The sequence below is a fragment of the Oncorhynchus keta genome, unplaced genomic scaffold, assembly GCF_023373465.1.
Source record: "Oncorhynchus keta strain PuntledgeMale-10-30-2019 unplaced genomic scaffold, Oket_V2 Un_contig_5384_pilon_pilon, whole genome shotgun sequence".
Classification (NCBI taxonomy): domain Eukaryota; kingdom Metazoa; phylum Chordata; class Actinopteri; order Salmoniformes; family Salmonidae; genus Oncorhynchus; species Oncorhynchus keta.
The window spans coordinates 17,669-31,258 of NW_026288262.1; the positions used below are offsets into that span (position 1 = coordinate 17,669).

General features: G+C 46.2%; 1 protein-coding gene and 1 long non-coding RNA gene across 14 annotated transcripts in view; both read right to left on the bottom strand.

The window, feature by feature from the left end:
- The window catches only part of LOC127925251 (probable JmjC domain-containing histone demethylation protein 2C), a 138,396-nt gene that overhangs the window by 17,575 nt on the left and 107,231 nt on the right, over positions 1-13,590 (bottom strand). The window contains 3 exon segments of the mRNA XM_052510127.1: positions 1,629-1,759; positions 3,620-3,710; positions 7,884-8,052. Coding sequence (XP_052366087.1) covers positions 1,629-1,759; positions 3,620-3,710; positions 7,884-8,052 — 391 coding nt within the window.
- On the bottom strand, positions 3,770-6,234 carry LOC127925252 (uncharacterized). 13 transcript variants are annotated; one of them, XR_008120204.1, is made up of 4 exons: positions 6,043-6,221; positions 5,611-5,994; positions 5,417-5,512; positions 5,336-5,368 (listed from the first exon to the last, which is right to left on the bottom strand). It is a non-coding gene; the product is annotated as an uncharacterized LOC127925252 (long non-coding RNA). The 13 variants fall into 13 exon arrangements; XR_008120203.1 differs by having other exon boundaries at positions 5,338-5,368; positions 5,417-5,464; positions 5,659-5,994; XR_008120198.1 differs by having other exon boundaries at positions 5,338-5,368; positions 5,417-5,464.

Sequence of the window (13,590 nt, forward strand, 5' to 3'; positions counted from 1 at the left end):
CTGAGACCGGTTCATTGACAGTGACCTGAGACCGGTTCATTGACAGTGACCTGAGACCTGTTCATTGACAGTGACCTGAGGCCTGTTCATTGACAGTGACCTGAGGCCCGTTCATTGACAGTGACCTGAGACCTGTTCATTGACAGTGACCTGAGGCCTGTTCATTGACAGTGACCTGAGGCCTGTTCATTGACAGTGACCTGAGACCCGTTCATTGACAGTGACCTGAGGCCTGTTCATTGACAGTGACCTGAGGCCTGTTCATTGACAGTGACCTGAGGCCCGTTCATTGACAGTGACCTGAGGCCTGTTCATTGACAGTGACCTGAGGCCCGTTCATTGACAGTGACCTGAGGCCCGTTCATTGACAGTGACCTGAGGCCCGTTCATTGACAGTGACCTGAGGCCTGTTCATTGACAGTGACCTGAGGCCGGTTCATTGACAGTGACCTGAGGCCTGTTCATTGACAGTGACCTGAGGCCTGTTCATTGACAGTGACCTGAGGCCCGTTCATTGACAGTGACCTGAGGCCCGTTCATTGACAGTGACCTGAGGCCCGTTCATTGACAGTGACCTGAGGCCTGTTCATTGACAGTGACCTGAGGCCCGTTCATTGACAGTGACCTGAGGCCTGTTCATTGACAGTGACCTGAGGCCCGTTCATTGACAGTGACCTGAGGCCTGTTCATTGACAGTGACCTGAGGCCCGTTCATTGACAGTGACCTGAGGCCTGTTCATTGACAGTGACCTGAGGCCTGTTCATTGACAGTGACCTGAGGCCTGTTCATTGACAGTGACCTGAGGCCTGTTCATTGACAGTGACCTGAGGCCTGTTCATTGACAGTGACCTGAGGCCTGTTCATTGACAGTGACCTGAGGCCTGTTCATTGACAGTGACCTGAGGCCTGTTCATTGACAGTGACCTGAGGCCTGTTCATTGACAGTGACCTGAGGCCTGTTCATTGACAGTGACCTGAGGCCTGTTCATTGACAGTGACCTGAGGCCTGTTCATTGACAGTGACCTGAGGCCCGTTCATTGACAGTGACCTGAGGCCTGTTCATTGACAGTGACCTGAGGCCCGTTCATTGACAGTGACCTGAGGCCTGTTCATTGACAGTGACCTGAGGCCCGTTCATTGACAGTGACCTGAGGCCCGTTCATTGACAGTGACCTGAGGCCTGTTCATTGACAGTGACCTGAGGCCCGTTCATTGACAGTGACCTGAGGCCTGTTCATTGACAGTGACCTGAGGCCTGTTCATTGACAGTGACCTGAGGCCTGTTCATTGACAGTGACCTGAGGCCGGTTCATTGACAGTGACCTGAGGCCTGTTCATTGACAGTGACCTGAGGCCTGTTCATTGACAGTGACCTGAGGCCCGTTCATTGACAGTGACCTGAGGCCCGTTCATTGACAGTGACCTGAGGCCTGTTCATTGACAGTGACCTGAGGCCTGTTCATTGACAGTGACCTGAGGCCTGTTCATTGACAGTGACCTGAGGCCCGTTCATTGACAGTGACCTGAGGCCCGTTCATTGACAGTGACCTGAGGCCTGTTCATTGACAGTGACCTGAGGCCCGTTCATTGACAGTGACCTGGTCGATGTTAAATGAACGCTCGTACCATAAGCACAGCAGAGGCGTGGTCCGAGGTCTGGGCGTACGAAGAAGCTGGGTAGATGAGAGGCCAGGTTGAGGTTCCCTTCAGGGTCACAATACTCAGGCAGGGGCAGATTCCTCATCAGGTCATCATACCTAGACCAGACCAGACCAGACAGACAGACAGACAGACAGACAGACAGACGACAGACAGACAGAGACACACAGAGAGAAAACAGCGAGAGAAAGCGTTATACAGCTGGATCTACTCGATCTACTAGACAGTGTTATATAGCTGGATCTACTAGACAGTGTTATATAGCTGGATCTACTAGACAGTGTTATATAGCTGGATCTACTAGACAGTGTTATATAGCTGGATCTACTAGACAGTGTTATATAGCTGGATCTACTGGATCTACTAGACAGTGTTACATAGCTGGATCTACTAGACAGTGTTATATAGCTGGATCTACTGGATCTACTAGACAGTGTTATATAGCTGGACCTACTGGATCTACTAGACAGTGTTACATAGCTGGACCTACTGGATCTACTAGACAGTGTTATATAGCTGGATCTACTGGATCTACTAGACAGTGTTATATAGCTGGACCTACTGGATCTACTAGACAGTGTTACATAGCTGGATCTACTGGATCTACTAGACAGTGTTACATAGCTGGATCTACTAGACAGTGTTATATAGCTGGATCTACTGGATCTACTAGACAGTGTTATATAGCTGGATCTACTAGACAGTGTTATATAGCTGGATCTACTGGATCTACTAGACAGTGTTATATAGCTGGATCTACTGGATCTACTAGACAGTGTTATATAGCTGGACCTACTGGATCTACTAGACAGTGTTATATAGCTGGATCTACTAGACAGTGTTATATAGCTGGATCTACTAGACAGTGTTATATAGCTGGATCTACTAGACAGTGTTATATAGCTGGATCTACTAGACAGTGTTATATAGCTGGATCTACTAGACAGTGTTATATAGCTGGATCTACTAGACAGTGTTATATAGCTGGATCTACTAGACAGTGTTATATAGCTGGATCTACTAGACAGTGTTATATAGCTGGATCTACTAGACAGTGTTATATAGCTGGATCTACTAGACAGTGTTATATAGCTGGATCTACTAGACAGTGTTATATAGCTGGATCTACTAGACAGTGTTATATAGCTGGATCTACTAGACAGTGTTATATAGCTGGACCTACTAGACAGTGTTATATAGCTGGACCTACTAGACAGTGTTATATAGCTGGACCTACTAGACAGTGTTATATAGCTGGATCTACTAGACAGTGTGATATAGCTGGATCTACTAGACAGTGTGATATAGCTGGATCTACTAGACAGTGTTATATAGCTGGATCTACTAGACAGTGTGATATAGCTGGATCTACTAGACAGTGTTATATAGCTGGATCTACTAGACAGTGTTATATAGCTGGATCTACTAGACAGTGTTATATAGCTGGATCTACTAGACAGTGTGATATAGCTGGATCTACTAGACAGTGTGATATAGCTGGATCTACTAGACAGTGTTATATAGCTGGATCTACTAGACAGTGTGATATAGCTGGATCTACTAGACAGTGTGATATAGCTGGATCTACTACACAGTGTTATATAGCTGGATCTACTAGACCGTGTTACATAGCTGGATCTACTAGACAGTGTTATATAGCTGGATCTACTAGACAGTGTTACATAGCTGGATCTACTAGACAGTGTTACATAGCTGGATCTACTAGACAGTGTTATATAGCTGGATCTACTAGACAGTGTTATATAGCTGGATCTACTAGACAGTGTTATATAGCTGGATCTACTAGACAGTGTTATATAGCTGGATCTACTGGATCTACTAGACAGTGTTACATAGCTGGATCTACTGGACCTACTGCCCAGACAAACCAGTAGACTGTGGAGAATCCCCATCACTATGACTGTGTGCTTGGCTATGATGAGTTGGCCTAGGCCTACCTGGAAGGCATCAGGGCCATGAACTCCTCTCCTGATGGCCAGTCCTTCAGCCTGTACACCACGGTGTCTCCGTCTTTAGACTTGGGTCTCTCTGAGAGTGGGGGAGCGAACACAGGGGACAACACAGGAGACTTTAGTAAGAGTATAGATAGGGAACGATGCTTTCCTGTAAACATTGACATAATCAATGCATTGGTATTATAACTAATATACAACAACATACACTGCTTTCTTCAGGAAAATGTCAAGTCCAAGATGGACAAAGGGGGCGTTGTTGGGGCTGTGTTTTCTGGACCTAAGGAAGGCGTTTGATACTGTGAACCATCAGGTTCTCATCACATAATTGTCCAAGTTCAACTTTCCCCCGATGCCTTGAGATGGATGAAATAATACCTTGGAGGCAGAACTCAGTGTGTCAGAGTGAGCAATGAGCTGTCGCACACTCTTAGCTATGATGTGGGCGTCATCCCCACAGCATGATGCTGCCACCACCATGCTTCACCGTAGGGATGGTGCCAGGTTTCCTCCAGACATGATGCTGCCACCACCATGCTTCACCGTAGTGATGGTGCCAGGTTTCCTCCAGACGTGATGCTGCCATGTTTTCTCCAGACGTGATGCTGCCACCACCATGCTTCACCGTAGTGATGGTGCCATGTTTTCTCCAGACGTGATGCTGCCAACACCATGCTTCACCGTAGGGATGGTGCCATGTTTTCTCCAGACGTGATGCTGCCAACACCATGCTTCACCGTAGGGATGGTGCCAAGTTTCCTCCAGACATGATGCTGCCACCACCATGCTTCACCGTAGGGATGGTGCCATGTTTTCTCCAGACGTGACCCTTGGCATTCAGGCCAAGGATTTCAATTTTGGTTCCACCAGACCAGGGAATCTTGTTTGTCATGGTCTGAGAGTCCTTGAGGTGCCTTTTTGCAAACTCCAAGCAGACTGTCATGTGCCTTTTAATGAGGAGTGGCTTCCATCTGGCCACTCTACCATAAAGGCCTGATTGGTGGAGTGCTGCAGAGATGGTTGTCCTTCTGGAAGCTTCTCCCATCTCTACGGAGGAACTCTGGAGCTCTGTCAGAGGGACCATCGGGTTCTTGGTCACCTCCCTGACCAAGGCCCTTCTCCCCCATTGCTCAGTTTGGCCGGGCAGCCAGCTCTAGGAAGAGTCTTGGTGGTTCCAAGGCCACTGTGTTCTTGGGACCTTCAATGCTGCAGAGATGTTTTGGTACCCTTCCCCAGATCTGTGCCTCAAACAATCCTGTCTCGGCACTCTACGGACAATACCTTCCACCTCATGGCTTGGTTTTTGCTCTGACATGCACTGTCAACTGTGGGACCTTATATAGACAGGTGTGTGTGCCTTGCCAAATCATGACCAATCAATTGAATTTACCACATGTACTGTGGTAAAAACATCAAGGATGATCAATGGAAACAGGATGTACCTGAGCTCAATTTCGAGTCACATAGCAAAGGGTCTGAATACTTATGTAAATACTTTATTTTTTATTTTTTAAATTAGCTAAATTTTCTAAAAACTATTTTTCACTTTGTCATTATGGGGTATTGTGTACAGAATGTTTAATCCAGTTTAGAATAAATCTAACGTAACAAAATGTGTAGATGCACTGTATATCAAGAATGGTCCACTACCCAGAGGACATCAGGCCAACTTGACAACGGTGGGAAGCATTGGATTCAACACGGGCCAGCATCCCTGTGGAACGCTTTCGACACCTTGTAGAGTCAACATGGGCCAGCATCCCTGTGGAATGCTTTCGACACCTTGTAGAGTCAACATGGGCCAGCATCCCTGTGGAACGCTTTCGACACCTTGTAGAGTCAACATGGGCCAGCATCCCTGTGGAACGCTTTCAACACCTCGTAGAGTCAACATGGACCAGCATCCCTGTGGAACGCTTTCAGACACCTTGTAGAGTCAACATGGGCCAGCATCCCTGTGGAAGGCTTTCAGACACCTTGTAGAGTCAACATGGGCCAGCATCCCTGTGGAACGCTTTCAACACCTTGTAGAGTCAACATGGGCCAGCATCCCTGTGGAACGCTTTCGACACCTTGTAGAGTCAACATGGGCCAGCATCCCTGTGGAACGCTTTCGACACCTTGTAGAGTCAACATGGGCCAGCATCCCTGTGGAACGCTTTCGACACCTTGTAGAGTCAACATGGGCCAGCATCCCTGTGGAACGCTTTCGACACCTTGTAGAGTCAACATGGGCCAGCATCCCTGTGGAACGCTTTAGACACCTTGTAGAGTCAACATGGGCCAGCATCCCTGTGGAACACTTTCAACACCTTGTAGAGTCAACATGGGCCAGCATCCCTGTGGAACGCTTTCAACACCTTGTAGAGTCAACATGGGCCAGCATCCCTGTGGAACGCTTTAGACACCTTGTAGAGTCAACATGGGCCAGCATCCCTGTGGAACACTTTCAACACCTTGTAGAGTCAACATGGGCCAGCATCCCTGTGGAACACTTTCAACACCTTGTAGAGTCAACATGGGCCAGCATCCCTGTGGAACACTTTCAACACCTTGTAGAGTCAACATGGGCCAGCATCCATGTGGAACGCTTGCTCCGATGAATTGAGGCTGTTCTGAGGGCAAAAGGGGGTTCAACTCAATATTAGGAAGGTGTTCCTAATGTTTGGTATACTCCGGGTCGACACTTAGTGTTTGGTATACTCCGGGTATACACTTAGTGTTTGGTATACTCCGGGTCGACACTTAGTGTTTGGTATACTCCGGGTCGACACTTAGCGTTTGGTATACTCCGGGTATACACTTAGTGTTTGGTATACTCCGGGTCGACACTTAGTGTTTGGTATACTCCGGGTCGACACTTAGTGTTTGGTATACTCTGGGTATACACTTAGTGTTTGGTATACTCCGGGTATACACTTAGTGTTTGGTATACTCCGGGTCGACACTTAGTGTTTGGTATACTCCGGGTCGACACTTAGTGTTTGGTATACTCCGGGTCGACACTTAGTGTTTGGTATACTCTGGGTATACACTTAGTGTTTGGTATACTCCGGGTCGACACTTAGTGTTTGGTATACTCCGGGTCGACACTTAGTGTTTGGTATACTCCGGGTCGACACTTAGTGTTTGGTATACTCCGGGTATACACTTAGTGTTTGGTATACTCCGGGTCGACACTTAGTGTTTGGTATACTCCGGGTCGACACTTAGTGTTTGGTATACTCCAGGTCGACACTTAGTGTTTGGTATACTCCGGGTCGACACTTAGTGTTTGGTATACTCCGGGTAGACACTTAGTGTTTGGTATACTCCGGGTAGACACTTAGTGTTTGGTATACTCCGGGTAGACACTTAGTGTTTGGTATACTTCGGGTCGACACTTAGTGTTTGGTATACTCCGGGTCGACACTTAGTGTTTGGTATACTCCGGGTCGACACTTAGTGTTTGGTATACTCTGGGTATACACTTAGTGTTTGGTATACTCCGGGTATACACTTAGTGTTTGGTATACTCCGGGGCGACACTTAGTGTTTGGTATACTCCGGGGCGACACTTAGTGTTTGGTATACTCCGGGTATACACTTAGTGTTTGGTATACTCCGGGTATACACTTAGTGTTTGGTATACTCCCCGGGTCGACACTTAGTGTTTGGTATACTCCGGGTCGACACTTAGTGTTTGGTATACTCCGGGTAGACACTTAGTGTACAAAACATTAAGAACACCTTAATAGAGTTGGACAGGAGCTCTTAATTTTTTGAATACTCAGTGTATATCATCAATATACTTAATTACTAATAATATGAATACTCTATCCTATCATTATCAATAACCTGATAAATGATGAAGACTACTCACTGGTGAGGTCCTGGATCAATAACCTGATAAGTGATGAAGGCTACTCACTGGTGAGGTCCTGGATCAATAACCTGATAAGTGATGAAGACTACTCACTGGTGAGGTCCTGGATCAATAACCTGATAAGTGATGAAGACTACTCACTGGTGAGGTCCTGGATCAATAACCTGATAAGTGATGAAGAAGGCTACTCACTGGTGAGGTCCTGGATCAATAACCTGATAAGTGATGAAGGCTACTCACTGGTGAGGTCCTGGATCAATAACCTGATAAGTGATGAAGACTACTCACTGGTGAGGTCCTGGATCAATAACCTGATAAGTGATGAAGCCTACTCACTGGTGAGGTCCTGGATCAATAACCTGATAAGTGATGAAGACTACTCACTGGTGAGGTCCTCGAAGCCGTCCCAGAACTCGTTGATTCCAGAGTTCGAGACAAGTCCATCTTTACAGTTCAGCAGGTCTCCCTGATGGTCAGCAAACTCCAGGTTGAAGCTGTCCGCCTTCCACAGAGCTGCATTCAGAGGCTTATGGAGCCCAGTCACCAGGACAGGCTGGAGAAGACAAGACAGTACAGTAGTTGTTGTTATAACGTTGAAATCGTCACACATCAGGATGACATTTTTTACAAAATGAGAAAAAAGAAGAAACCCGCAGACTGCTCTTGCTACTATCACTGCTCTTTAACCTCTCTTGGGCAGTATTTTCACGTCCGGATGAAAAGCGTGCCCAAAGTAAACTGCCTGCTACTCAGGCCCAGAAGCTAAGATATGCATATAATTGGATTTGGATAGAAAACACTCTAAAGTTTCTAAAACTATTGACTGAAGCGTGCCAGCCTCTGTCAGAGCTTTACGTGTCGGCCTCACAGCCTCCGTCAGAGCTTTACGTGTCGGCCTCACAGCCTCCGTCAGAGCTTTACGTGTCGGCCTCACAGCCTCCGTCAGAGCTTTACGTGTCGGCCTCACAGCCTCCGTCAGAGCTTTACGTGTCGGCCTCACAGCCTCCGTCAGAGCTTTACGTGTCGGCCTCAGCCTCCGTCAGAGCTTTACGTGTCGGCCTCAGCCTCCGTCAGAGCTTTACGTGTCGGCCTCACAGACTATCCAGAGCAGTGATACTATCCAGAGTACTGATACTATCCAGGGCAGTGATACTAGCCAGAGCAGTGATACTATCCAGAGTAGTGATACTATCCAGAGCAGTGATACTATCCAGAGCAGTGATACTATCCAGAGCAGTGATACTATCCAGAGTAGTGATACTATCCAGAGCAGTGATATTATCCAGAGTAGTGATACTATCCAGAGCAGTGCTACTATCCAGAGTAGTGATACTATCCAGAGCAGTGATATTATCCAGAGTAGTGATACTATCCAGAGCAGTGCTACTATCCAGAGTAGTGATACTATCCAGGGCAGTGATACTATCCAGAGTAGTGATACTATCCAGAGCAGTGATATTATCCAGAGTAGTGATACTATCCAGAGCAGTGCTACTATCCAGAGTAGTGATACTATCCAGAGCAGTGATATTATCCAGAGTAGTGATACTATCCAGAGCAGTGCTACTATCCAGAGTAGTGATACTATCCAGGGCAGTGATACTATCCAGAGCAGTGATACTATCCAGAGCAGTGATACTATCCAGAGTAGTGATACTATCCAGAGCAGTGATACTATCCAGGGCAGTGATACTATCCAGAGCAGTGATACTATCCAGAGTAGTGATACTATCCAGAGCAGTGATACTATCCAGGGCAGTGATACTATCCAGAGCAGTGATACTATCCATAGTAGTGATACTATCCAGAGCAGTGATACTAGTAGTGATACTATCCAGAGCAGTGATACTATCCAGAGCAGTGATACTATCCATGGCAGTGATACTATCCATGGCAGTGATACTATCCAGAGCAGTGATACTATCCAGAGCAGTGATACTATCCAGAGCAGTGATACTATCCAGAGCAGTGATACTATCCAGAGTAGTGATACTATCCAGAGCAGTGATACTATCCAGGGCAGTGATACTATCCAGAGCAGTGATACTATCCAGAGTAGTGATACTATCCAGAGCAGTGATACTATCCAGGGCAGTGATACTATCCAGAGCAGTGATACTATCCATAGTAGTGATACTATCCAGGGCAGTGATACTATCCAGGGCAGTGATACTATCCAGAGCAGTGATACTATCCAGAGCAGTGATACTATCCAGGGCAGTGATACTATCCAGGGCAGTGATACTATCCAGAACAGTGATACTATCCAGAGCAGTGATACTATCCAGGGCAGTGATACTATCCAGGGCAGTGATACTATCCAGGGCAGTGATACTATCCAGAGCAGTGATACTATCCAGAGCAGTGATACTATCCAGGGCAGTGATACTATCCAGAGTAGTGATACTATCCAGAGCAGTGATACTATCCAGGGCAGTGATACTATCCAGAACAGTGATACTATCCAGAGCAGTGATACTATCCAGGGCAGTGATACTATCCAGAGCAGTGATACTATCCAGAGTAGTGATACTAGTAGTTATACTATCCAGAGCAGTGATACTATCCAGAGTAGTGATACTATCCAGAGCAGTGATACTATCCAGGGCAGTGATACTATCCAGAACAGTGATACTATCCAGGGTAGTGATACTATCCAGGGCAGTGATACTATCCAGAGTAGTGATACTATCCAGGGTAGTGATACTATCCAGAGCAGTGATACTATCCAGGGCAGTGATACTATCCAGAGTAGTGATACTATCCAGAGCAGTGATACTATCCAGGGTAGTGATACTATCCAGAGTAGTGATACTATCCAGGGCAGTGATACAATCCAGAATAGTGATACTATCCAGGGCAGTGATACTATCCAGGGCAGTGATACAATCCAGGGCAGTGATACTATCCAGGGCAGTGATACTATCCAGAACAGTGATACTATCCAGGGCAGTGATACTATCCAGAGCAGTGATACTATCCAGAACAGTGGTACTATCCAGAGCAGTGATACTATCCAGAACAGTGGTACTATCCAGGGCAGTGATACTATCCAGGGCAGTGATACTATCCAGAGTAGTGATACTATCCAGGGCAGTGATACTATCCAGAGCAGTGATACTAGTAGTGATACTATCCAGAGCAGTGATACTATCCAGAGCAGTGATACTATCCAGAGCAGTTATACTATCCAGAGCAGTGATACTATCCAGAGCAGTGATACTATCCAGGGCAGTGATACTAGTAGTGATACTATCCAGGGCAGTGATACTATCCAGGGCAGTGATACTAGTAGTGATACTATCCAGGGCAGTGATACTATCCAGGGCAGTGATACTATCAGTGATACTATCCAGGGCAGTGATACTATCCAGGGCAGTGATACTATCCAGGGCAGTGATACTATCCAGAGCAGTGATACTATCCAGGGCAGTGATACTATCCAGAGCATTGATACTATCCAGAGTAGTGATACTATCCAGGGCAGTGATACTATCCAGAGCAGTGATACTATCCAGAGCAGTGATACTATCCAGAGCAGTGATACTATCCAGAGCAGTGATACTATCCAGGGCAGTGATACTATCCAGAGCATTGATACTATCCAGAGTAGTGATACTATCCAGGGCAGTGATACTATCCAGAGCAGTGATACTATCCAGAACAGTGATACTATCCAGGGCAGTGATACTATCCAGGGCAGTGATACTATCCAGAGTAGTGATACTATCCAGAGCAGTGATACTATCCAGAGCAGTGATACTATCCAGAGCAGTGATACTATCCAGAACAGTGATACTATCCAGGGCAGTGATACTATCCAGAGCAGTGATACTATCCAGAACAGTGATACTATCCAGAGCAGTGATACTATCCAGAGCAGTGATACTATCCAGGGCAGTGATACTGTCCAGGGCAGTGATACTATCCAGGGCAGTGATACTATCCAGAGCAGTGATACTATCCAGAGTAGTGATACTATCCAGAGCAGTGATACTATCCAGGGCAGTGATACTATCCAGAGCAGTGATACTAGAAGTGATACTATCCAGGGTAGTGATACTATCCAGAGTAGTGATACTATCCAGAGCAGTGATACTAGAAGTGATACTATCCAGAGCAGTGATACAATCCAGAGCAGTGATACTATCCAGAGCAGTAATACTATCCAGGGCAGTGATACTATCCAGAGCAGTGATACTATCCAGGGTAGTGATACTATCCAGAACAGTGATACTATCCAGAGCAGTGATACTATCCAGAGCAGTGATACTATCCAGGGCAGTGATACTATCCAGAGCAGTGATACTATCCAGAGCAGTGATACTATCCAGAACAGTGATACTATCCAGAGTAGTGATACTATCCAGGGCAGTGATACTATCCAGGGCAGTGATACTGTCCAGAACAGTGATACTATCCAGGGCAGTGATACTATCCAGAGCAGTGATACTATCCAGAGCAGTGATACTATCCAGAGCAGTGATACTATCCAGGGCAGTGATACTATCCAGAGCAGTGATACTATCCAGAACAGTGATACTATCCAGAACAGTGCTACTATCCAGAGCAGTGGTACTATCCAGGGCAGTGATACTATCCAGGGCAGTGATACTATCCAGAACAGTGATACTATCCAGAGCAGTGATACTATCCAGGGCAGTGATACTATCCAGGGCAGTGATACTATCCAGGGCAGTGATACTATCCAGAGCAGTGATACTATCCAGAGCAGTGATACTATCCAGGGCAGTGATACTATCCAGAGTAGTGATACTATCCAGAGCAGTGATACTATCCAGGGCAGTGATACTATCCAGAACAGTGATACTATCCAGAGCAGTGATACTATCCAGGGCAGTGATACTATCCAGAGCAGTGATACTATCCAGAGTAGTGATACTAGTAGTTATACTATCCAGAGCAGTGATACTATCCAGAGTAGTGATACTATCCAGAGTAGTGATACTATCCAGAGTAGTGATACTATCCAGGGTAGTGATACTATCCAGAGTAGTGATACTATCCAGAGTAGTGATACTATCCAGGGTAGTGATACTATCCAGAGCAGTGATACTATCCAGGGCAGTGATACTATCCAGAGTAGTGATACTATCCAGAGCAGTGATACTATCCAGGGTAGTGATACTATCCAGGGCAGTGATACTATCCAGGGCAGTGATACAATCCAGAATAGTGATACTATCCAGGGCAGTGATACTATCCAGGGCAGTGATACAATCCAGGGCAGTGATACTATCCAGGGCAGTGATACTATCCAGAACAGTGATACTATCCAGGGCAGTGATACTATCCAGAGCAGTGATACTATCCAGAACAGTGGTACTATCCAGAGCAGTGATACTATCCAGAACAGTGGTACTATCCAGGGCAGTGATACTATCCAGGGCAGTGATACTATCCAGAGTAGTGATACTATCCAGCAGTGATACTATCCAGAGCAGTGATACTAGTAGTGATACTATCCAGAGCAGTGATACTATCCAGAGCAGTGATACTATCCAGAGCAGTTATACTATCCAGAGCAGTGATACTATCCAGAGCAGTGATACTATCCAGGGCAGTGATACTATCCAGAGCAGTGATACTATCCAGGGCAGTGATACTAGTAGTGATACTATCCAGGGCAGTGATACTATCCAGGGCAGTGATACTATCAGTGATACTATCCAGGGCAGTGATACTATCCAGGGCAGTGATACTATCCAGGGCAGTGATACTATCCCAGAGCAGTGATACTATCCAGGGCAGTGATACTATCCAGAGCATTGATACTATCCAGAGTAGTGATACTATCCAGGGCAGTGATACTATCCAGAGCAGTGATACTATCCAGAGCAGTGATACTATCCAGAGCAGTGATACTATCCAGAGCAGTGATACTATCCAGGGCAGTGATACTATCCAGAGCATTGATACTATCCCAGAGTAGTGATACTATCCAGGGCAGTGATACTATCCAGAGCAGTGATACTATCCAGAACAGTGATACTATCCAGGGCAGTGATACTATCCAGGGCAGTGATATCCAGAGTAGTGATACTATCCAGAGCAGTGATACTATCCAGCA